Source organism: Haliotis cracherodii, unplaced genomic scaffold (assembly GCF_022045235.1).
Source record: "Haliotis cracherodii isolate W230 unplaced genomic scaffold, xgHalCrac1.p SCAF_15, whole genome shotgun sequence".
Lineage (NCBI taxonomy): Eukaryota > Metazoa > Mollusca > Gastropoda > Lepetellida > Haliotidae > Haliotis > Haliotis cracherodii.
Window position 1 is genome coordinate 31,585,150 of NW_027266270.1, and position 27,345 is coordinate 31,612,494.

General features: G+C 41.0%; 1 protein-coding gene across 1 annotated transcript in view; it reads left to right on the plus strand.

Annotated features, from left to right (window-relative positions):
- Positions 1-27,056, plus strand: part of LOC139462516 (uncharacterized) — a 54,262-nt gene extending 27,206 nt beyond the window's left edge. Inside the window, exons 2-7 of the mRNA XM_071244290.1 lie at positions 15,231-16,708; positions 17,202-17,250; positions 20,086-20,405; positions 21,082-21,227; positions 22,281-22,432; positions 24,449-27,056. Of these exons, the coding sequence (XP_071100391.1) occupies positions 15,231-16,708; positions 17,202-17,250; positions 20,086-20,405; positions 21,082-21,227; positions 22,281-22,432; positions 24,449-25,317 (3,014 nt within the window). The 3' untranslated portion in view covers positions 25,318-27,056. The remainder of the gene's footprint in view (positions 1-15,230; positions 16,709-17,201; positions 17,251-20,085; positions 20,406-21,081; positions 21,228-22,280; positions 22,433-24,448) is intronic.
- The last annotated feature ends 289 nt before the right edge of the window (positions 27,057-27,345 follow it).

Sequence of the window (27,345 nt, forward strand, 5' to 3'; positions counted from 1 at the left end):
ACATGGGCGGGTATCCACAAGAAGGTTATTTGTTTGCCTGCTTTAGTTAGGTCGTTGGAGTTTTTAAGTATTTGATTTATTAATTTAGGTCGTTTTTGGGTATTTTTGTTTTGGAGGGCTTGCAGTCCACTTAGGGAGTCGGTAAGTATTAGGATTTTTTTGTGTTTTTTGGATTCTTGATTATGGAGGGCTGAGGCCATGCCCATTAGTTCTGCCGTGAATATTGATTGGTTGTTTGGGAGTCGGAAGGATTGTAACATGTCTTCACATGTAACAATATATGTAATTCACAGCTATAATATATAATCCCCAGATGAAATCGCCAATAGCTATTACGTACGTTTTGCAAAGTTCATAAATTGATAGTGAACAAGTGTCTACCTTTATTGAAAGAGGCAAATAAACAACTGTATCGGCGAGTTATTCCGTTCGCCATTTGCAAAAACATGTGATCATCTGTTTCCTGTGACGTCACAAACGGTGACCACTATGATTGCTTCCTGTTGTTTAAAAAGCAACACGGCACACAAGGAAATGAGCATTGATAATAACGGGCCGATTGGTATTGTCATGTTGTTTACTCAAACATTTTCAAGTTGTGGGTGCTTAGCGATCGTGTTGGGAGTAGGGGCTTAATTCCTTTGTTTTCGAGAGATTAGTTTAATAAACTGGAGAATCCTTGGAGTAAGTGATGGTCATTCAATGTGTTCATAGTATGATAGTTTATTTAATTCAATTGGATTAACATACAATAGTGGTGTAAACAGTTAGGGTGGCCTCTTGCCGACACGGCAATTCAATTCCCATAACTCTGTGTAGAAATTCAGTTTGGCCTGTTTTTACATATTTTCGCCCTTTTTGTTATAAAAAGAGTATTAACTTGCATGAAGAAAGACACAAATAGTAACATACATTCATTATGTTTGTATTAATGTACTTTTGAAAAAAAAATAACAGTAATCTTGACTTAGAAAGGGAAAATGTTAAAAAAAATGATGCAAAACAGTAGGGTCATTTCTATTGGCAACTGCAAACTTCATGTGATGAATTTTGTAATAAAACTTATATCATTAGAATCGCAAATGCTTAAAGAATACTATAACGCACCGTAACGCGATGATTTTTGCCAACTTCCATGCGTAACGCGGTGGCGAAAAAATATCAAAAGCAGGAGAAATGTGTTGGAATTGGTGGGCAAGCCATTCGCGCGCGTTCAAGGGAGATAACCGAGTGCGGCTTATTTACCATCAGCTGCCAAGAAGAAGAAGCGGCAATAAAATATACAACTCTAAGTACATCGTCATTATTAAGCGTAATACAATGTTGCCTTCAAACAAAAAGACATTGGAGAGAGAATGAGGAAATTCTCAAAAGCTTCGACTGACTCAGGTACCCAAGAAATGACATTTCGTTACATTTTGAGAGCTCTTTTACCGGATGTGCAGACAACTTGAGAGTTCTTCGACCGGATCAGCTGACTACTTGTGCCTAATGTCAGGTCTCATCGTATGGTCAACGCAAGTTACACCATGTGAATTAATTATGGTAATTCCTACAAACACAATCGTGATCTTTGCTGTAACACACAGGAAATGTTATGTAATGACCATGTCGGGCAGGTGTTCTGTTTATGTAATAAACTTGTCAGTGTCACCAAGTTGTTTTTACAGTGATTTATGGCACCTCGTTAATAAAATCAAAGCCAGCATTTCCTCGAACCCACGAATTTTGCAAGAGAATTTTTAGTTGTTTAGTTGTTTATGTTTATATTGTTTATGGCATTTTCTTGATTTCATGAATTTTGTATGACAATTTTGATAACATGAGAATCGCAAATACTTACGGAACACTGTAACGCGGTGGCGAAAAAAAAGGAGAAATGTGTTGGAACTGAGACAGCAAATTTCAATATATTATAACCATGATAACGCGGTTGGTTTCCGTGGATATCGCCTGACAAATATGTATGTGGGATTTTATTATATGTAAATCTGCCGCCACACAATTGAATCGAAAATTACAGTCCCCAAGAAAATACATTTTCAGAAAAGATCGAAAGCAGGAGAAATATGTTGGAAATTTGGAGAGCATGTGGTATTTTGTTAGCGATTTTAATTGTGACAGCATATATATATGTGTGTGATGGCGATACTCACCTCAATGTTCCCTTCCGTCACTTTATTATGTGGCGATACGGTACGGAATAATTCGAGCATGCGAAAGACATTCGTGTGATGTTAGTCATGTCAGTCGGCATTTGTCACCTCGAGTTATCGGCACGGACACGATGTTTAATGCCAGAATATATACATGAGAAATCTTTGTCACATGTGGTAACCAACCACGATATGTCCACGAAGTTCCATATTTTAAACATCCGCGCGATTTCCATCTGAAGATCGGACAGAATATAACAATTCAACAAAAACGATAAGCATTGTTGTAATCAGACCAACCATGATCCGGCAAAAAGCTTTATTCCGGCGCAGTGGTGACCTGGCATTACACCTAATTTGCATATCATGTGACACAACATTTCGTAAACAAACGCGCTTATTCTGAAATTAGAAATGCAAGCCTTTCTGTGCGCTTTACATATTATTTGGCATAATTATTTAGACTGTATTGCTACTGGCTATAAATTATCGCCAACTCCCCGTTGTCGCACGGGATATCATTTTAATTTTGCTCGTTTTCATTAGAAGAGAGAAATATTTATCCGAAAATGATAAACAAAACACTAGTGAGGAAATATTTTTAAAAAAAACCCACAATAATCGCCAAGCTCGAATACTGTTTTATCAAAGACATGCGGGCTAACGCGACTAATTCACTCAAAAATTAAAAAAAACCACAATGACGCACTTCCGTTCTGGCATTGCTTTCTATCGGTCAGTCATTTCTTTCCCAAAATACAATTCTGGAACCTATTTGACCTGTACATAGCATGGGTATATATTGAAATACATAGTGCATAAGATAAGCATGTAGAGATCGAATTTGGGGAATATTGGTTTGTCAGATTGCAGACGACAAATTGGTAATGTCACTTGTATAACTGAAGCGCATGCGTGATCACGTGGCACGTGGCACGCGAAAGTTCTAACAGAGATCAACTGAATCTTATTTCACGAATTGAAATCACGGAGTGACAGAAATGAAAAAACAAATGGCGATAACTGGTCGGTGACCAGTAGCTCTATCATGTCTACAATGAGGTCATGGCACGACGTAAAAGTGATCTGTGCCGTGTATGTATTGAAATATTCTGTAATGAGCATGTCGGGCAGGTGGTTCTGTTTATGTAATAAACTTATCAGAAGTTGTTATACGGGGATTTATGGCATTTCCTTGAATCCACGAATTTGATAACATTAGAATCGCAAATGCTTACGGAACAGTTTTTTAACTATTTTCGCCAACTTCCATGTGTAACGCGGTGGCGAAAAACATTTAAAAAGCAGGAGAAATGTGTTGGAATTGTGACAGCAGATTTCAATATTTTTAAACATGATAACCATAATGTTTTCCAAGGATACCGCCTGACGAATATGTATGTGTTGTTTTATCATACATATAAATCGAAAACATAAGTCGTCAAAAACGGGGATTACCAGAAAAAATGGCATACATTTTCAGAAAAGATCAAAAGCAGGAGAAATATGTTGGAAATTGGGGGACATGTGGTATAATATTAGCGATTTTGATTGTGACAGCATATATGTGTGTGTTTGATGGCGATGTTTACCTCAATGTTCCGTATCGACACTGCATTATGCAAATGCTTACACAAATGAACACACGGTTGTTTTCGACTATTTTCGCCAACCTCCATGCGTAACGCGGTGGTGAAAAAAGATCAAAAGCAGGGAAAATGTGTTGGGATTTGGGGGGCATGTGGAATTTTAATAGCAATCAAAATAATTGTGACAGCAGATTCAAATATTTAGAACCACAATATCACGTTTGATTTCCATGCGTAAAGCATTACCAATATGGATCTGGGGTTATATCATATATGAAACTGCCGCCACACAAATAAAATCGATAGTAAAATCCCGACTGTCCTCATTGGATAAATGTTGCTTAAATATACGATTAGCAAGCATTAAATTCCAACGTGATGTGCATATGTCTTTTACCCATTTCAACTGGTGGTTCTTTAAGGGAAAAAAGATTAAAAAAACCCAGGAGAAATGTGTTGGAATTGATGTGCATGTGGATTCAAGCAATTGAGATACTATGACATGCCAGCAACCCATGCTTGCCGTAAAAGGTGACCATGCTTGTAAAAGGCGACCAACGGGATCGGATGGCCAGGCTCGCTGACTTGGTTGATGCATGTCATCGATCCCAATTGCGTGGATCGATGCTCATGATATTAATCACTGGGTTGTCTGGTGACTCGACTAATTTACAGACCGCCGTCATATAGCTAGAATATTGCTGGGTGCGGCGTTAAACAACAAACAAACAAACGATGACATGCATCAACAAAGTCAGCGACCCTGACTTGGTTGATGCATGTCATCAATCCCAATTGCGTGGATCGATGCTCAATATGTCAATCACAGGACTGTCTGGTCCAGACTCGATTATTTACAGACCGCCGTCATATAGCTGGAATATTGCTGAATGCGGTATTTAATATATGTTGTGTTGGAGGGAGCGTTATTTACATGAGCCAGTTTGGCCTGTTATCAAATCTCAGGTGAATAAAATATGATTAACCCTTATTACATGTGGCGGGGTGTCTTATTTCATACAAAACCAATGTTCTTAAACACATAACCTTGGGTGAAACAGATTTATAGATTTATTTCCTTGTTTTTAGCGTCGATTTCATAATGCTTGCATGCGTATGGGACAACATAAGATTGTTATTTGATATTGTTAATATGCTGTGGGGCATTTGATATTTACAGTCCACATGCCCACGGTGATTTTCTAATATATATTTCATATGCATACAGTACTTCTAGAAATAATGCAAATTCCTCAATCGGCATACACATCGGCCATACACAGGAAACTCTGTATATTTAATTATCCACTGTGATTGGCAGTTATACAGTCATCCCCCGCGATAACGCGGGTCTCGGGGCCCATGGACGACCCCCGCGTTATTCCAATTATGGACTGTAGGTCGGGTGATAGTTGAACTAAAGAGGAGTCCAATACATGTACTGTATATGCACACTTGAGGACGTATGTGCATAAATGAGTAAGATCGATCTTTTGTAGAAGTTTTGATGTTCCGTTATTGTTAACTACTTTGACTGTTGGGCCCATTTGAATGCAAATATGGTAAGATATACATGAATGAAATAATCTTTTGGGCTTGAAATTTCATAACTTCGCCAGAGATGGGTGTCCCGTCATGTCGGGATAGCGTAAACCACGCAAACAGTGCACTGTCCAGTGTCTGGTCGTACCCCGTCTTTTCCTGCTTCATGCCAAGGCCTCCGATTCTGTCTTTAGCCTGTGAATCTCTTTCTCTCTTGATCAACGCTGACTTCTCCGCAATGCTTGTCGTCTGCTTTTCAATGATGCCATGATGAATTGGTACAGAAAAAACTGGGAACTGGACTTTTATATACCCAGTATGATTTCAGCACTCACTTCTTCTCACTTTTAATGTTGTTTCAGATTAGTTTTAACTCTTACATACGCGACAGCTTGATGTTCAAAACTAGTCACAGCAAAGATTGATTTGTTAAATTGATGAAGATGGAAGTCGGATCATAATTAGGTCCAGATACGGAAAACCTACGTCGTGTGTTTTAAACAAATAAAAATAACAGGTGTTCATTGTTTTTTGGATATTATTGTATTAGATAATCCCTGTGCTATCACCAAATACGCGTAATCAAATGGGAAACAGCATGAAATTTATGGGAGCCAGTGATCACCCTGCGGTCAACTGGGATGACGCAATACAGCACGTGACTTCTCCATAAATGAACTTACCCCTCCACGTTAAAATATGTCGCCTCTTACATTGACAAACAGGGGGATAACTGCACATTCCATCAGCAACTAATATATATACAAAGCCAATTAGACCGTGCACGCGTTGGCACAATATCCCGTAATTGTTGCCAAAATATTCTTCATTTCAGAAGGTATATATATATATAAACTTCATATATGAGAGAATCACGATTTCTTTCCGTGGTATGATAGTTGATGACACCACGAATTAGCCAAAGTACTATGGTATCGACATCACAGGCGCGGCGTTTTGCGAGAATGCAACGATTACTTGAATCGGAATTCGCTCGATCGTTCATACTTCCAGTCACTGCCGAAGAATTGTGAAAGTGTAAGAGAATCGAAGCGAAGCGAAAATTAACGTATTGATGTCAATATCGAAATATTTTCTATATGATTGTATATGAACACATTTAACATAAATAATATACCAAGAATTGCCCAATAACATATGGAATTGATAACGGGGTAAAATATTTTAAAACAAATTATTATCTAAAAATATTATGCTATTTTAATATAATACATTTTTATGCTGCTGTCACCCATCTTGAGTGCCTCATGTTTCAGTTAATTTAATATGTTTTATGTACATAAACATGTACAAATACATGGAGATATCAATAAGAGGTCTGAAATACTCCTAAACGTTCATCCAGTAATGAATGCGTCAAATTAACAGTCACAACAATAACGCGTCAGGCTGTACTTTACAATGAAACAACCTTACGAGTTTCTTTGTCAACAAGTAAGGGTTAGTATCTGGGATATGCATTAAGGCACTTATATCAACTTTTTACAGACGTGCACGTCTCGAATTCCTTGAATTGGCTGTATGGCAACGTGAACCCGGGAATGATTTTAAATGTTTGACAATCGACCGTGCAGCAATATACATCTACAATATACATCATCGCTATTTAGACCCGTTAATCCGACAGCCTCGCACTCCCGACATCGACACACCAAATTTGCAACGAACTTCTGAAATCACTTTTTAATTAGTCTCGTTAATCCGACACAGTGATCAACGTACTCCGTGGTCATCTGCCCGCGAGTACACAGACAAGTGTTTTGATGCGAGACGAGTCGGCAAGTAGCTGCATATTTCAACGTCTGCAGAGATAAACTTGCTTAACAATAAACAATTACGGCTTTAAATAAACAAAACAGGATTAATCACATGCCTCGATTACCTCAATCTCATTAAACTCATATGCAAATTCTCGCAACCGCTTTGGACATTACAGGTCACGTCAGAACGACCTTCCGCGAAGTTTCACCGACCAATGAAATTACTAACAGGAAGTCGACATAAGCCACTAAGAAAGCAGCTTTCTAAGCATTTGCGGCACTAGTTTCAAATTGGCGACTTGCATTCCCAACTATGCCTTATAAAGAATTTTAAGTCAGACAAACAGTCCGTATCAGTAGTTTTTGAAAAAGTATTCCGCTAACATAGTAACATAACAATATGATTATTTCCTTTTTTAGTACAACGTGTTTGAATTGTTATCGAACGTGTAGTTGTCCGATTTTCGATCACGAACGTTAATACTACCTAATTTCGTTTATCCGACATAATTATATGCAACCAATAATGACGGATTAACAGGACTTGACTGTACGATGAACACATCCGACCTTAAGAGGACGTTTCACAGTGAAATATGCCCCGGTCACATTCCCACAACAAGAAAAAAAATATCAACATAGTTTGCTTAGTGTTTGTCAAATTGTCGATTCTTCTTCTCATTGTTAACATAGCGAACCACATCGCGGTTGTTTGTTACACTATTACAACTAACTTGTGATTGTCATGTTTTAACATATTATTGGCAGCTGCTGTAGAAAATACCCATGTCCTTAAGTGTACATACAACGGTTCAAAATTACAAAACGTGTCTATTTTTCCGTTCTGGCCGACGTAATGTTAATTCATTTGACCTTCAAAACCTGTGTAGCATCGTTATCGTAACATTTAAATGACAACAAAATAAGTACACACTATTATTAATATCAATATTTTCGTGAAGATCCGGGTTAGCATGGTTAGAATTGGTCTTCAGCAACCAATACTAATGGGATCGGATGGTCAAGCTCGCTGCATAGATTGATGCATGTCATCGTATGCTCGTGAATTCACTGGATTGTCTGGTTCAGACTTGATTATTTACAGTCCGCAGTCACCCAGCTGTCCGGTGTTAAACAACCCCACAAAGAAACAAGTCACCTCGCCGTAATGAAGTCCGGGAGTCAATTATTGTCGGTTAACGGCAGTGCATTTTTTAATTCCAATAAATAACGGTAGAAACGATGAAACATACACGTAAACACGCGCGCACAGTGAATATCACAGGCAACATTGTGTGTAGAAAACATACTGTCCACGTGTTTTCAGAATTTGAAAAATCAAGTTAGCCAATGGAATTTATGCCCGGGTAAAAATATTTGCATAAAGCGAATTCCGACCTGTCGACAACGGACAAGTACGTAAACCATCTGTCTAGTCATTGAAAAAGATCATGTTTTCTTCCCCATTTATATTTATGTTTGATGTTATTATTCTTGCATTTGCTATAGTGTAAATTATAGCTTATGCAACATATTGTTGCCATAACACGCGCAATTGAACTTGCTACAAACACCCGCCTGAAACACGTGGTGCTCTTTGTGATGCTGATGTATCCCATAATTATTATTATAAGTGCTCACCAATAAATGGAGCTGTTGATGACATCTGAACATGATTTCAGAATGAACATGTATATTTGGTGGGACTAAATATTTCATAAAGCAAAGAAACAAGACAACAGGCGTACGGATTTCTTCCGTTGACTTTTATTTCTAACATCCTCAAAAAAAAAGATCAAAAAGATATGCCTTAACTGTTCCATGACGTGGATGAAATAACTAATCAGCTGCTACCGTATTTTCTTGAGTATAGTGAGAAAATTTTGTCAAAAAAACACAGCTGTGTAGAAGAGGGTGCGCACTGTACACGAAATAATGAGTTTTTATAATTTTTTTCCCCATGGAAAGATATTGCCGTGAGCACGTAACACCGGAAATACCATGTCAACAAATCCATACTGAAGTACGAAAATTAATCATGTAATAACACTGTTTGGCTATAAAAAAGTGTGTGTTTTTTTGTATATCTGGACTTCTGTATGTAACTTATTTCATTAATTTGATTCAAAATTCCTTTTAATATTGTTTTAATTAATTTCGGCAAAATCGCGTGTGAAGCGAGCGGAAGATCGCGCAACTCACCTTTATTAACAGCAACCACGGTCAGATTACCGCTATTGACGCCTTGAAACGAACTTTAGTTGACAGGGAATGGATACATATATCATAAATGCCATACTTTGACTCGTTAAAAGTCATATTTGTTACAGTTTGACGATTCTGTCAACAACGTAGTTCTCGCGATCACGTGCGCGAGAGCCTTGACGGTGACTGGTCAGACTGGTTCCATGTGAAAAAGAATTACCCGGCAATAGCGATCAGCTGCTTCGCTAAGGGATATTATTATTTAAAATATGTTTAGTAAAAGCCGCAACTAAATTAACAAGATATTGGGATATATTATTCCTGATAAAAAATAGTTTCAGATACAATTTTTGCCGATCCTTGCATTAAAATACTGTAAAGTTATATATCATTGGGTGTGTCTTGACCGAATCACCGGTAGATTCCAAGAATACGTGTGTACAGCTGATTGCCGTGTCCGGCTTAGTTTACGAGAAAATACACAAGGTAATCTTAATCCCTGGATGTAAAACAACGCCTGGCAGAACACAAAATCCAATTTAAACGGTAAATAAACATGTCTGGTGATTTTTTATCTCAAATTTCGAATTTGTACTGACCAAGTTTCTCATCACCCGTTCGTTTACCGGAATTCGCAGAAGGGGTAGATCTACGGTGTAATTTTTTTCTGCACTTAGAATTCGATTCCCCCCCAAAAAAAATACTGAATGCCCTAGAGGGGGGTGCGCACCATACTCAAGAAAATACGGGTAATTGATATAGGAAATACCCACACACATTGTGTGAACTCTCAACATCAACTGAATGTGCAACTGAATGTCATATTAAATCGTAGACCATTCATTGTGTGCTATGATGAATAGATAAACCACTAAACTCGTGAAGTTCACGTAATAATTTTCAAACAATCCTGATAGTGCAACACGTCAATTTTAAATCACACACATTCAAGTACACACACGTCTTTCCATGTATCCACATTCACCCGCTAACCGCACAGGCCGCGGACAGCTAAACGAGCCTCCTGGTGGTAATGAAGGCCGGGAATCAACCAAGCGCTAACGGTGAAGTGACACCAATACACAGGATATTCAAAGTCCTTTTACACGCGCTTCATTGACTTTGCCCACGCACGCGAAAAACCGGGTCCTGCAGTAGGAATTGAAAATCCACATCCCAAAGAGGCCACCCTGACTGGTAAAGGGGGTTATAAAAGTTGGTATATTTTTACTGACTGACATTCTCATCATGAGTTTGAAACGAAAAGGCCATGCTTACAATGCTGAATTCAAATTGCGAGTCTTCGCTCCAGCTGATATATTTTCTCACGGGGTTCATAATTCTATATACACTGATTCACAAAATGGCGCTTGGTTGTTGATGGCAACATATAACGATCATTATGAGATTAAAAAATCCCACGAGAAACAGCTTCCCACATTATGAAAGTGGATGACTGGTTTGTTAAATCTTTATTAGAAATAATAATGACTTTTTCAATATAATTACAATGTTTTTCATCTGATATTTTTGAATATCTGCGAGTACCGGCACATGTCTTGCAGTCCGACTTCGCAGTGTTTTTTGACTTTCACTTCCTGGTTCGGCTTATCTGCGGGTCATATCATTTTCTTTCGTATTTCAATGGTCAAGTTAACACCTCGGCTTATCTACGGGGTCGGCTTATCCGCGGTCATATATGGTATTCAACATTAAGGGGTCAGAGTTTGGGTGGGGGTCAGAGGTTTAGGCATAACCCTAGATGATAATGATGCATCTGCTGATTTCATTGGAAGCTAATGCACTGTGGAGCTTGTGACAAATGTGTGTCAGCCTTTGCTACCAACACAATAATCACTTCAGGATTCCCCACACAGTGCATATCCCTTGCATTGCTTTCCTATAATTATGGAAACAGCTGAGCCTATGACCTGGGGCTATATTTACAGCACCGGGATTAGCCATATGCAGCTGGCACCACCACTATGGACATGACCAGTGGGTGGGCTAGTATAGAAAACTCTGTTTTAGACTTGTTAAACAATGTAGAAATATTGTGTCCAGGGGTGGAGAACCAGGTTATACCTCATCAATTGCACTGATCGATATTCATGAAGACAATCTTTTATGCAACAGCACCAAGAGTGTCCAGATTCAGACATTGATGAAGCTGAAGATAGTTAATCCTGCTGATGAAATCTGGTGGAGACGGAGGACTAATTAGTTTGTGAATGATTTAGTTCACTGACAGCATGTGATGTCATCAATCATGATCCTGTTCATTAGCACTGGGTATTGGCCTGACTTTCATAATGAAATTTATTGCAATAATGATTCTTGTATTTTGATACAAACCACAATATATTGCATGTGTTCTTTCATCTGTAGTTTGTTATGGACCTGAATATAAAAACACAACTTCCCCTGCACTTTTTTGACAACTTTGTTATCGTCCACCATTTTGTTAGATTTGTTTATTGTTTAATGCTGCACTCAGCAATATTCCAGCTATATGACGGCGGTCTGTAAATAATCGAGTCTGGACCAGGCAATCCAGAGATTGACATCGATCCAAGCAGTTAGGATATGATGACATGCATCAACCAAGCCAGCGAGCCTGACCACCTGATCCTGTTAGTCGCATCTTACGACAAGCATGGGTTGCTGAAGACCTATTCTACCCAGAATCTTCACAGGTCCCATTTAGCTGCATGTTGTAATGGTCGCAAAACATTTGTAATAAACACATTTTGTACTGTATACAGGAAGATTGTCTTGAATTGTTTCGCTTCTACAAGCACAGGAAACAGTTGCTAATTTCTGAATATCATAATTTCATTTTGACGTGTTACTGATGTTAACCTTGACAGCACGATGAAAACGTGCATGATTTTGAAAAAATACAGTGTTCTGGTATTTTCCAAACATACTGTCATCAGTATTTCGTAACATGGTACACCAGTGACACCGTGCCCCTCTACTGTTCATAAAAACATTAACCAGCTATATACCCAGCAGCGTTTGGCTTAGGCTGGGCTATGTATTTTATGTGACAATGTGATAATCCCAAAGGGATGTTGCCCAGTGATCTAGGGGTCTGTGACAGGCCGTGCAGAGCTGCTTCCCTTGGTTGCACCAGGATCTGTATGTTGTGGATTTAGATCCCATTTTGCCCCATGCTTGTTGGTTTCTCTTTAAAGTGGTTAAAATTTTCAATGACAACCATATTAAGCTTTTGACATGCTGTGATGTAAGTTCATGTTTGTTGACTGTTCATAACTGGGGCTAACTGAGCTCACTCACTCCTGAGCATGCCGAGGGAGAGTACACACTTTCCATCTGCTTTGCCACACATGGTATTAATACTGTGGTATCAGAGAAGTAATGCTGATGCTGACTTCAGACTTCATTCTATCATCAAGTCTCATCCTTTCAGGACAGACCCGTAAAGATCCGGGGTTAGAGTATGTCTTCAGCAACCCATGCTTGACATAAACAGCAACTATGCTTGTCGTTAGAGGCGACTAAAAGGATCAGGTGGTCAGACTCGCTGACTTGGTTGATGCATGTCATCGTATCCCAATTGCGTAGATCAAGGCTCATGATGTCAATCACTGGATTGTCTGGACCAGACTTGATTATTTACAGACCGCCGTCATATAGCTGGAATATTGCTGAGTGAGGCATTAAACAACAAACAAACAAAAATATATTCGGGGATTTCTGATTGCAAAAATATGAAGCTGTGCTAATATTATGTTGTATATATTTTATAGTCCTATTGTTCCTGAGCGCTGAAATTCCGAATTTAAGGAAACATTAAAAAAATGGAAGGAAATTTTATGGAAATAATAGAAAGCAGACGTCTCATGAACCCACTCATGATCCTTCCCTGAAAAAGGGCAGTCAGTGTTTGCTCAAGTTCACTTCTAATGAGGTGTCTTCAGATCTTCTTGCAGATATGTATTGTATCAGAGTAAAATATGGGATTTTAATGAGATTGTTCAGAACAGTTGCCATGGTTAATGTACACAAACCACTGAATAATGCTGAAAGATGAAATACCTATAAATATTCTAAAACCCAAGAGAACCGAAAAGCTTCAAAAGAGACTTTGAGGATTCCTGCTGTGAAGAAATGTTAACTTGAATTTTAAAGTACCGGTAATCGTGTTTTAAAGTATGTATGCCAGTTTGGGGTTGAATATCTATTGGCTTTTGGTTCGCCGCATCTTGGGATAAATGTGTAACGTGATGCCTTACCTGGGGAATATGAGTGGAGATGCTGGTGAGATGCTGGCAGGTCTAATGTGAACATGCTATTTCCCATGCAAAGTGATATGCAGCAGGATAGAGCTTCTTGTGTTATCCAGATTCTATTTTATGGTATGTTTAACTGGGTATCTGTCAGTTGCTATGGTAACAGCCCATCCTTTTGTTGTGTTTGTAGGATTTAACTGCATTCTAGTCCTTATCAAAATTAATGTTTTATTTTTTTTTATAAGTTTGACTTTCAGCAGGATTTGTAACGCACAGAGCATGCAGAGTTAGGTGATGCTATTTTCTGCAACGTATTGTACAAAATCTAGAGCATTTTACCAGAGTGTCTTATTATGTCAAATATGTCAACAAAGTTGATTGACGCTTGAAAATGATATTTTATACTTTTATGAATGAGTTGTTATATTTGATATCAAGCAATACAAGGGTGAGATTTTATTATTTGTCTAGTACCATTCTGAAGATTTAATTCTGCAAACGGGGTGGTCTAGTGGTTAAAGCATTCGCTTGTCACGCCGAAGACCTGGGTTCCATTCCCGACATAGGTACAATGTGTGAAGCCCATTGCTGGTGTCCTCCGCCGTGATATTGCTGGAGTATTGCTAAAAGCGGCGTAAAACCAAACTCACTCACTCGCTAATTCTGCAAACAAGGTATTTAATTTGTATATCAATTAGATCAAGATATCTTGTGTTGTTGAGTCCATCAAGAAATTGATCATGTTAATCATGTCATACTGTAACCATAGTAACATTATTTCTGAACTATTTGATACAGCTTTGTTTTTCAAATGTTTATTCAGACCAAACTATTAGCTTGTGGGTTTCACTGAATTGGTAAATGTCTGCTTCGGGCTTTGTCCCCACATTAAGCTGTCACCCTGTGATATAACTGGAATACTGTTAAAGCGGCGTGAAATATCAACTCACTCACTCATAGGTAAAGCTTGCACTATTGTGACTTGTCATTAGCATGATCAGATTAGTACACATTTTTTTACCACATCCATCCACTATGCTTGTCACAAGAGGCAACGAACGGGATGGGGTGGTCAGACTCGCTGACTTGGTTGATGCATATCATCGTATCCCAATTGCGTAGATCAATGCTCAATGATTTACAGACCACTATCATATAGCTGGATTATTGCTGACTGCGGCGTTAAACAGTGAACGAACAAAACATCCATGGTGTAGTGGATAGAAAGTCTGGTGAGCGGAAGGTCATAGGTTTGATCCCCAGCTGCATCATACTGTGAAAGACGTTAACAGATGGAACTTATTGTTACCCTGCCTGGTGCTTGGCATTATGGGGATAAAACAAGAACTGGTCTGCTGAGACATGCACACACATCACAATGTAATTGCGATAATCTTGAATGCAACGTTAAACCCCATTATCACCCAGATTGTGATCCTTTGTGGGTCACCATCTTGCCCAAAGGTAGCACAGTTTGTTGTACAGAGTTATCGTCCTTAGCTGTGCCAGGATCCAGGGTGTCAGCATGACATGTGCTCTCATTGGTTTCATCAAGGTTGTAAATGTACAGGCTTGACTAGCCTTGACTTACGAAGTACTGTAACTCATTCACTTAACTTTCAATTTAAAAACTTATTGTATTTAAGTGGTAAAGTTTTACTCTGAATATGTTTCTAATCGTGTCATGTCTGTTTGCAGAAGAAGACGAAGATGATGATGATATAGTTGTGCTGAAGGAAGAAAAGGTGCCAATTCCAGCAGATGATGATGACGACGATGATGATGCCGTCATCTTCATCGCATCCACAAGCATCACTAAAAGTAAAGACAATACAACCCTGGGACCAAAAACAGAACCATCCTCTTCCAAAGACTTAACCAGAAGCCTCAGTCTTACATCTTCATTTGATGTATCCCTTAATTTGACAGGTCCATTGGACTTGTCGAAACATACAGAGCGGGATGGCGACGATGTCGTGGATCCCACCACTGCTGCAGCCACAAGTGTCAAGCTGTCTGATAAAGAAACATTAGTTGATTTGGAGGAGACAGATTCTCAGCAGAGTTTAACCACAGATGACCTTTTGGACAGTGTTGGTGGGTCCAGCCTAGACAATTCCTTTGTTGGACCAGGTTCTCCCTCCGTTGACAGCAACAGCAGCAGCAACTCATCAGTGTCCTTGCCAGCAACACCGCCGTTAAAATGGAGCCCCCAACCATCAACATCAGGTGTGAAAACAAACAGTGGAGTTGGTGGGCCTCCAGACCTGGTCCTGCCCCAAGGGAAGGCAGGGTCACCATGCATTGATGATCTGAACTTTCTGGAACTGTTGCGGAAATATGACTACCCTTCCTCCCAGTCAACAGACAATCAGTCATGCATGTCTTTAGGGGCACCGTCACCGCCCTCTATATCAGTCCCCAGCCAGCCAGTCGGTGCAGTGCCCACACATATTCACTCCAACAGCTGTGATACCACACTTTCTTCCTCGCCCACAAGTCTTTCAGCTAATAGTAAGCAACTCCCGTGCATTGGAACAAGCTCAATGATATCACCAACTTCAAAATCTCTCCTGCGATCTGGAACAACCACATGCCACAGATATTCCTCTAGTCAGGATACGTTGCCTAGAACCAGTTCTTCTACAAGCTCAGTGTGTCAGTTTTCAGACCTTGTACATACAACTCTGTCCTTAGATAAATCTTTGAACATCACAACCTCACCAACTTCTCCAGTCTCAAAAGTCACAATTTTGCCCAAACCAACATGTGTGTCTACTGTTCAAAGCTCTGCGGGTCCATCAACCTCAAGGACAGATTTGAGTTCCAGTTCAGGATTAGCTTCTGAAGCTGCAGGTTCAAACTTGAATTCGGATTCCAGTTTAGGTTCCAGTTCTGTTCTTGCTTCTGGAGCTGGGTTACGATCAGGAAACACTCAGTCGTGGACGACAGGGGCGTCCAGGTTGTCCCAGCTTAGTCTCCCTCCGAGAAAACGGGTGCGACCGGATACTGTGATGTCGCCGGTGTCGTCATCGTCGTCGTCCAAGTCTGATGATGCGTGTGTGAACTGTAAGAGCATCCTGCATGACCTGAAGGTGTCACGGTGTACTCAGGGTCATCCAGCCTGCTCCACCTGCCTTGAGGACCAGGTTAAACTTATTCTTACAGACAAACAGGTGAGTCCCTCGCAGACAGGTGAGTTGGTCACAGACCATCCACAATTATATCTCCATTTACACATGATTTAAGACTGCATCGTTGATTATCCAGTATATTATGATTAATACCCTTGACCCCTTTTTCCACCATAAATTTGGGAAGTGATTGCTAATGGTACAAGCCATACAGGATTCAGTGTGTAATCTTTTGTTTGTTTGTTAGCTTGTTGTTTTATGCCAGACTTAGCAATATTCCAGCTCTATGATGGCGGTCTGTAAATAATCGAGTCTGGACCGGACTATCCAGTGATTAATATCATGAGCGTCGATCCACGCAATTGCGATCGATGACATGCATCAACAAAGTCAGCGAGCCTGACCCCCCAATCCCGTTAATAGCCTCTTACACCAAGGATAGTCAGTTGACATGGTAGATAGAAGTACAGAAGTAAAAATGACAAATAATGAGTGAAATAATAAAGACTTGATAAATGATGTGCTTGTGTTTCAGGGTTCACTGAAGTGTATCATGGTGAGCTGTGGCAGTTACTACCCCATGAGTAAGTCTGACACACTTTGGGCAGGGGTGGGGGTGGCAGTTACTACCCCATGAGTAAGTCTGACACACTTTGGGCGGGGGTGGGGGTGGCAGTTACTACCCCATGAGTAAGTCTGACACGCTTTGGGTGGGGGTGGGGGGTAGGCAGTTACTACCCCATGAGTAAGTCTGACACACTTTGGGTGGGGGTGGGGGTGACAGTTACTACCCCATGAGTAAGTCTGAAACACGTTGAATGGGGGTGGGGGTGACAGTTACTACCTCCGGGGTAAGTATGACTTACGTTGGGTGGGGGTGGGGGTGACAGTTACTACCTCCGGGGTAAGTATGACTTACGTTGGTTGGGGGTGGGGGTGACAGTTACTACCCCATGAGTGAGTGTGACACACTTTGGGTGGGGGTGGGGGTGACAGTTACTACCCCATGAGTAAGTCTGACACACTTTGGGTGGGGGTGGGGGTGGCAGTTACAACCTCCGGGGTAAGTATGACTTACGTTGGTTGGGGGTGGGGGTGACAGTTACTACCCCATGAGTGAGTGTGACACACTTTGGGTGGGGGTGGGGGTGACAGTTACTACCCCATGAGTAAGTCTGACACACTTTGGGTGGGGGTGGGGGTGGCAGTTACAACCTCCGGGGTAAGTATGACTTACGTTGGGTGGGGGTGGGGGTGACAGTTACTACCCCATGAGTAAGTCTCACACATGTTGGATGGGGGTGGGGGTGACAGTTACTTCCCCATTAGTATGTCCTTATAAGTCTCAGGATGAGGATAATAATTATTGACTTCGTGGCAGGTGATTTTGTTTACTGACTGACAGCATTCCAGGTCAGGAAGTATGCCATGTATTTTGGGAATGTAGGGAAATTGATCCTCTCATACAACAACCAATGTAAACAAAAGGGAAAGAATTTCCCAAGCATGTCTACTGGTTTACAATACTTTAGCAGTTTAAATAGAAAGCTCCTTTCTTTGATACATGATATCATGGGTATAGGGGCGGTGGGGTAGCCTAGTGGTTAAAGTGTTTGCTTGTCATGCCGAAGACCTGGGTTCGATTCGCAACATGGGTACAAGGGTGAAGCCCTTTCTGTTATCCTCGCCATGATATTGCTGTAATATTGCTAAATGCCATACTCACTCACTCACTATCATCATGATATGATGTCCCAAAAAATTCATCTCAGAGACTTAGGTTAGTCTAGTGAGAAATATGCCATTTATTTGTCCATAGGAACATGTTTATGCAACAAGTGTTAAGGAAAAGAGGGGCATAGAGTTTATATAGGTAATGTAATTTATTAGCATGACTATTCCATGAATTCAGTGATGAATTTCTACAATATGGTAACAAGATTCAGTTCAATCTGTTGAATCTCGGTTAACATGGTGAAGAGAGCCTTCTCTAAACAGATGCTAAACAAGGCTTAGTATCAATAATCAGCATGTTGAAGGAAAACATTTTCCAGTAGATAATCAGGTCTTGAGTCTTTGTGAATCAACGGAGACATTTTCCTTGTGTGATTTTCAGGCTTATCAGATACTGTGCTGTCAGATGTTGATAGCTGATGTTTGTTTTTCTTTCATCTCAATGGTCATAGTTGGATATTTGTTCCTGGTACTTGGGGAAACTCTGCTTGATATGATTCACAGTAGGTCCCAGGAGCCCCTGGTCACAAGAGTTGACCAATAAAGACTGTGTCTCCATGATTCAGAGTAGGTCCCAAGTGCCCCTGGTCACTAGGATTGACCAATAAGGTCTGTGTGTCTCCATGATTCAGAGTAGGTCCCAGGAGCCCCTTGTCACAAGAGTTGACCAATAAGGACTGTGTCTCCATGATTCAGAGTAGGTCCAAGGTGCCCCTGGTCACAAGGGTTGACCAATAAGGACTGTGTCTCCATGATTCAGAGTAGGTCTAGGGTGTCCCTGGTCACAAGAGTTGACCAATAAGGACTATGTCTCCATGATTCAGAGTAGGTCCAAGGTGCCCCTAGTCACAAGAGTTGACCAATAAGGACTGTGTCTCCATGATTCAGAGTAGGTCCCAGGTGCCCCTAGTCACAAGGATTGACCTATAAGGACTGTGTCTCAGTGATTCAGAGTAGGTCCAAGGTGTCCCTGGTCACAAGGATTGACCTATAAGGACTGTGTCTCCATGATTCAGAGTAGGTCCCAGGTGCCCCTAGTCACAAGGATTGACCTATAAGGACTGTGTCTCCATGATTCAGAGTAGGTCCCAAGTGCCCCTAGTCACAAGAGTTGACCAATAAGGACTGTCTCTCCATGATTCAGAGTAGGTCCCAGGTGCCCCTAGTCACAAGAGTTGACCAATAAGGACTGTGTCTCCATGATTCAGAGTAGGTCCCAGGTGCCCCTAGTCACAAGGATTGACCTATAAGGACTGTCTTGCCATGATTCAGAGTAGGTCCCAAGTACCCCTTGTCACAAGAGTTGACCAATAAGGACTGTGTCTCCATGATTCAGAGTAGGTCTAGGGTGCCCTTATTCACAAGAGTTGACCAATAAGGACTATGTCTCCATGATTCAGAGTAGGTCTAGGGTGCCCCTGGTCACAAGGTTTCGATTGTCATCCAAATAGGTGAATGTCGTGCACAAAGTGCAGGCCCCAACAGGAACTTGCTGATACGTTCTGTGATCCCAGGATGAACCAAGAGGCCACAGGCTGGCAACATGTGACACTCACAACCTGATTTCCATGCACATGCTCAGAAACCATAAGCCTTTTAGTTTAGGAACTTTTGTGGAGTAGTTGTTTAGGAATACTTCTGTTGCTGGGATCGAGGAATTATTTTGGATGTTGCCATGGTTGCAGGTGAGCTAAAATACACGCTTCCCTCCATGGTTGTGGAGATTCTGGAGGACAAACTCCACAAGGAGCACATCAACTTTGTGTGTGACATGCTGCTGCCGGACACCGGTGGAGAGGACCAGACCGGAGCTGTCGCCAAATCAGGGAAAACAGCCACCAAAGGCGATGACGCTTCGGCAGGCAAGAAACAGAAGTTTGATGAGGATGTTCTGAGTCTGTTCGAACCATTAAAAGAGGTTCATTCCTCGCAGGATGAGGAGAAGAAACCAAAATCTCCAGAGGAAGATAAACCTTCTAAGTGGGACCCAATGGACAAGATGGTGGTATGTCATATGTTGTTTGGGATTTCATTTCATTTAAATTCAGATTGTTTGTATTTCATGGTTGAGAATTCACATGATATCTGTTCTTGTCATACCTTTTTTATTCAGTTAGCAATGCTCTTGGTAACGATACTTATCATACCTCCACATCAGAACGATGAGATCTGATTGGTTCACGTGATCTGGATAAAGTACTTCCTCCTGGAAGGGAAATAATTATTCAGTTAGCAATGCTCTTTGTAACGACACTTGTCATACCTCGTATGAATGAACGATGAGATCTGATTGGTTCACGTGATCGGGATAAAAAGTACTTCCGCCTGGAAGGGAAATAAATCGCTCACATTGTTATAGCAATATCATTCAGTGTACATCAGAGTATAAAATTCCCTGACATTTCAGTCAGACAACTGGACCATCAATGTTGACAGATCAGATAAAATGTTGCCAGTCCATAATTTTCAAGACTAATGAACAAAAGATTCCCCAGACCCCCCTAGACTTTTCCTCTTCTTTTTTTTTGAGAAAACCAGCTCACATCCCTGAATACACCATGTTTAGCAAAAGCATGATTCTATGTCTTTGTGCTCTCGAGCATCTGTATAAAGAAAATAATGAATTGGTCTGGATTTTCATTGTGTTGTACATTGAAAATATGCTGTTTCATTTGTTTCAGAACCTTGTGATTATGGCACTAGAACCCGAGTCTGATGAGTATGTAGAAGTGGCTGTCAATTTCTACAGCACACTGGCTTTCCCTTCTGCAGACATCGTCAAAATATCCCGCGTCCAGAACCCTATTCTCTGGAAATACTATCAACTGTAAGTTTCTTTTGTTTGTTTGTTTGTTGTTTAACGCCCCACTCAGCGTTATATTAGGGTGGTCCAAATAATCAAGTCTGGACCAGACAATCCAGTGATTGACATCATGAGCATCAATCCACGTAATTGGGATTCGATGACATGCATCAACCAAGTCAGCGAGCCGGGCCACCTGATCCCGTTAGTCTCCCCTTACTACAAGCATAGTTGCCGTTTACAGCAAGCATGGGTTGCAGAAGACCTATTCTACTCCGGATCTTCACGGGTCCAGCTGTATGTAGGTCGAGTCGTGTGTGACGATGCTCCATTCTAATTGCTCGGGGTATGCGTATGTGTGCTGAACAAGGCTGATTTCTGGCCTCCCCTGTCATGATATTCCAGCATTAAACAACTCACTCTGTCAGTTGGGAGATGCACCTGTGCAGACATGGGTGAGTGAGTGAGTATGGTTTTACGGTGCTTTTAGCAATATTCCAGCAATATCACGGCAGGGGACACCAGAAAAATGGGCTTCACACATTGTACCTATGTCGGGAATCGAAAGCCGGGTCTTCGGTGTGACGAGCGAACGCTTTAACCACTAGGCTACCCGACCGCCTCCTGACCTGGGTGAGAATAGGTCCCCAGCACACACTAGTCTTGCTGATCAGAATTCATGAGGGGCGACTAAATGTAACCGAGGGTCAGACACAGTGACTTGACGGCATGGGAACGGGCTTGTTATGTCAGTCACTAGTAGTCCATAGACATCTGGCTTTCCTCAAACTTTGAACTGACACTCAAGTTGTGTTTAAAGTGACATCAAGCCATATTCACTCACTTACTGCCATCGTGATATAATCGGAATACTTTTCAAAGCATCACTCACTCACTCACTCACTCACTCACTCACTCACTCACTCACTCACTCTGTCCCAGACTAGTTTATTTGCAAGCTGCAGTTTTGAGCTGCAGTTATCAGGTGTTGACATATTTGTGGAAAACAAAAAAATTGAAGAAGAGCTCTTGAAATAAAAGTTAAAAGATGAAAACAAGTCAGTCTTTTGGTTGTAGGAAGCGCACGGAGATGATTCACGAGAATGACGGCCACCAGGTGGATGAACGCCAACTGTTCCATGGCACGAACAGTTCCGTCATCGAGGCCATCTGCAAGAAGGGCTTTGATTGGCGGGTCTGCGGGAAACATGGATGTGTGTATGGACAAGGTACGTGGATTTCAACACGAGTAGACATTCTTAATGACCAAGTGGCAGGGTTGGCCACAAAGGTGCGCTCTGCTAGACTCGGATCAGGACCTCGGCCAGCACCTCGGCCAGCACTGGCAGAAATCCATGTTGAAACTTGGAACCTTAGGTCACTGGTCAAATTGTTTCTGTTTGTGTTTGTCTTCAAATCAAAGCGTGTGCCTAATTTCATCAAAAACGGTTGTCTAGTTATGAGACTTATGCTTGGTGGCTGGGGTTTGGCATTACAGGGTTTGGCATTACAGGGTTTATAGTGAATTCATGCAGTATTTCTTTTCAATCTATTGAAGGCAGTCTCATTCAAATCTAATCTTTCACTGCGATTCGATAATATTGTGTGAAGATATGACAACACCTCCATTTACACTAGATGCATAAAATATCCCCTTTAATATAATAGCACAGCTTTGCTTGTTGGCATACAGAACTCCATGATTATATTCGTTTTCAAGAGACAGAAATCAGATATGCTTGTTCATGTTGCTTGAATGCTTTGCTCATTCATACAAAGAATTTTAAATCCTTGACACTGATTTTCCGATAAAAAAGTTCACATGACATAACCTCCAGTCTCCTCCCACGGAGAGGTGTCATGTCAGAGTGAACGATTGATTTTGAATGAGTTTGGGACTGTGGCGCTATATGTCTATATGCAGAGTTGTGTCCCATGGTAAGGTCAGGATTATTGTGGGTTTACCCAGTACAGTTCATGGTCTGTCATCACATCTTGTTGGTTTCCCCAAAGAGGGAGAGGTTGGAAATAAGTAATTGTTCTTTAAATACGGGTGGACAACAGGGTGTTTTAGGGGAGTTACAATTCAAGTCAATGAATAATAGTTTTAATTGTCATATTTCTATCCTGAAAATCAATTGTATTTAGAAAATAGTTATAAAATCAAGTTTCTTGATAAAGCAGTCATCTTGACGTTCTCAACACCTTTGGTGCATGACAAACTCAGTCTTAATAAGTAGTCATGATGACTTCAAGTTTTCATAGGCTAAGTGAAACCCTGCCAAAATATGAGCTAACAAATGGTTCAGGGTCCGTTTGTGACATTGGTCTGATAGAGCTGAATTAAATTGTGGGAATTATATTTTTCATATTATTTTGAAACAAACTATTCAAGGGATCTGTGTACCTGACATGTTAATTGTGCTTCACATGACGGTTTGGTAGGACTATGTATTAGGTGTATTGCATCGGGTAATATATGAACACAACACATACAACTATTTTCTAGGTTCTTGGGGATAATTCAGTGATGTGAGTTGGAGTGTTTCGCAGTTACGTGGGATGTTTGCTGGCGATGTGATGTGTTTTCTAGTGATGCAGATTATTTGGTAATGATTCAGGGTGTTTGGTAGGGACGCGGGATGTTTGGTAGGGATGAAGGTTGTTTGGTAGGGATGCAGAGTGTTTGGCTAGGGACGTAGGGTGTTTGGTGGTGAGGCGGTTGTTTGGAATTGAGGTGGGGTGTTTTGTAGTGAGGTGGGGTGTTTGGAGGTGAGACAGGGTGTTTGGTTGTCAGGTGGGGTGTTTGGAGGTGAGACGGAGGTTTAGTTGTCAGGTGGGGTGTTTGGAGGTGAGGCAGGTGTTTGGTTGTCAGGTGGGGTGTTTGGAGGTGAGACAGGGTGTTTGGTTGTCAGGTGGGGTGTTTGGAGGTGAGGCAGGTGTTTGGTTGTCAGGTGGGGTGTTTGGAGGTGAGACGGAGTGTTTGGTTGTCAGGTTGCGTGTTTGGTGGTGAGGCAGGTGTTTGGTTGTCAGGTGGGGTGTTTGGAGGTGAGACGGAGTGTTTGGTTGTCAGGTTGCGTGTTTGGTGGTGAGGCAGGTGTTTGGTGGTGAGGCAGGTGTTTGGTGGTGAGGCAGGTGTTTGGTGGTGAGGCAAATGGAGGCGGGAGGGGATGAAAGCCTAATGATTAATTAATTATGGTATGATGGGTACAATGTTAACGTGTGATGTTTGTCTGCTATTACAGGTTCCTACTTTGCGAAGGCTGCTTCCTACTCTCACCAGTACACGGAGAAGGTCAGTGGCATCCGATCCCGGATGATGGCCATTCGCACCTTAAGTGCACTTACATCCTCCAGTCGAACGTCTAGCTCGTCGTCGGTGTTCCGCCAGCCCCCAGGGAGCGTTCTCATCGGACCATTCAACCAGATGCAAGTGAACCAGTTGTTACCTCACCACCTCCTCCCCCCTCCCGCCCACATGCCTCTGGGGTCGTCACTAATCTCCGGCATCCACGGACAGCTCACCCCTCCAAGCACCGCGCCGCCCCCTCCCCCGCCTCAGTCCTCATCTCGGAGCAATCTCACAGTAATATCAAACATCTACTCAGGGCCAATGCCAACCAACAGTTCTAATCCTGTAATAAACTCGAACCAGAACCTCCAGGTGGAGTCTAACCTTCCATCATCCTCGGCAGGCATCGCTCGGGGGTTTCCTCTGACCAACGTCGGCCGATGCACTGCGTTCAACACTAGCAATAACAATACAACGTACCCCCCACAAGCCAACTACCTGCGGCAGGGTTCTGAGCCCTCCCCACCGAGACAGAACAACTCCCAGAAATCCACGAAAGATGCCAAGGTCAGGGTTGTACCAATGACAGACATTACATCGTCACAGACGAGAAAAATGTTCCTCGCCAAGGTGCTTGTTGGGAAATACACAGGCGGGAATACAGGTCATAGACGACCTCCACCTTTCTACTCAGCAGAACCATACGGGAAGTGCTACGATTCATGTGTGGACAATATATGGGACCCCAAGATCTTTGTGATTTTTGACAGTAACCAGGCGTACCCGGAATACATTGTTGAATATAATGTGATGAACGAGTGATCCGATACAGACTGTCCAGTTGTGTGCTATGATTACTTGTGACCATTTCTCGATGTTCTCCTTTGTGAATGTGTATAGTCCTGGGTACTGAGTAGTTTGTAGGCGGCTAGTAGGCGACCCGAAAACAATGTACCATTTGGAATGGTTATGTGTAAATTTTGATGTTCATTAAGGTAATCTTGACATAAGAATACAAGAAACACAAGGCATCATGGGATATTGCCATGTGACAATAATCTTGAGAAAACAGCCTCTGACGAGACCTTATGTTACATTTCTTGTTTCTTATCACTTGTTTGGAGGCATGAGGTTCCAGTCTTCTACAGTGCCGGAATTAGCTGTGCGGAGTTGCTTCCCTTTGGTGATTTCCTCCCACCACTGAAAAACTGCTTTAAACGGCACTTAACCAAACTCAGAATCAAAAGTAATTTTTAATTTATTGATAACCAAAGGCTATTATGATAATAGGACTATGTAGCTTTTCAGATGAGTAGCCCTTGTCCCTACAATAACCACCTTTGGAGATGGACAAGTGAAACACGATCATGGTCAAGTTGATCATATTCATGCGTGATGGGGTCAAGTAAAAGTCATACCTCAAATATCTTCAAAATAACCTGACATTTCACCATGACATTGAAGTTTAAAATTTGTTTTTGTTCGAATTTGAATTCTTCATGATGTGACCCATAAACTTTTTGTTTGATCAGATCAATTCATTGTCTATTTATTGTCTCGGTCACTATGCTAAGATGCCTTGGTTCATTTGACTTACTGTTAATTTTTATTATTTTTTTTAATTGAAAGAAAAGCTGAAATAAAAATGATCCGAATAACAAGAAAACCAATTGTTGAGAATACATTTAAAAAGGATGTGAAGGAATGTTCGGGTTATGAGTTATGAGAAACAAGATTTGTTTTCGGATGTTTTATTATTGGTGACTACTGTTATAAGGAGAACGACATTGTGAATATTTATTTAATATTGACTATAACTAATGAAAGTGCTATGAAAAGGTAATACTTGGTTGATTGATGTAGAAAGTTTATCTATTTAATTACTGATTGTTACTGAACTGATTGTTGTTGACATAACATTTAGACTGAAATGAAATTGGAAAATGATTGTAATTCCAAATCTTGCTGTTTCTCAGCTGAGCAATTCAGAGTGCTGGGTTCCTCATTGTTGATAGTTAGGTACGGATTAAGATACTTTTCTTTGAGTTCTCAATTCTGTTACATTTACATGTTTAATTAGCAGTAAAACATTTCAACTCAACATGCTGAATTAAATTTCACTGTTTTGGACTATGAATAGTAATAAAAGAAGTGCTCATCATTTTGAGTTTGAATTTTTAAGTTGAATTTTAAATCAAATCAAGAAAATGTTATTGTTATGGTTTTAGCGGAGTTAAGAAAAGGAATCCTATTGTATTAGCAAAACCCATGTTGGAGGGTAACTATTCAATAGTTTGTTTTTGTAAAAGTGAACTTTTAATCTTGTTGTCTTTGTTGGTCTTGATGAGCGGTTGGCAGGTTTTAGTTCAGTTTTCATCATCAATGTTAATGAATGTTTGTGGCTTACAGTTTAACGTGTTTCAGGCTTAAGAACGTCATGTCGAGATATCGTCCATTAACTATTATTGTCTATAAGTAGCAGCCGACAATTTAGAACTATTTTTAATATATATATCAAATACTGAATTAGTACCACTGTTACAAAAGAAACCCATCTTCCTGAGGCAAGTGAGTTAACTGACTATAAAAGTCCAGTTTTCAACCTTGCCGAACTAGGCTGGTATCATGGAGTTACATTTTGGCTGGACTACGAGTCTATGCATAGTCCAATCAAAATCGCGCACCGAAATTGAAATCCGGTTCGTAAACTGTCATGCAGATTTCGGTCAACTGCAGGATTTGCAAAGCATGTGCACCGCTAACTCGTTGTCAACAGATATTTTCTAAATCTTTTCATGTTTTTAATCAAGGTGCTTACGTGATTTGATGCACTTCGCGATGTAAGACTCG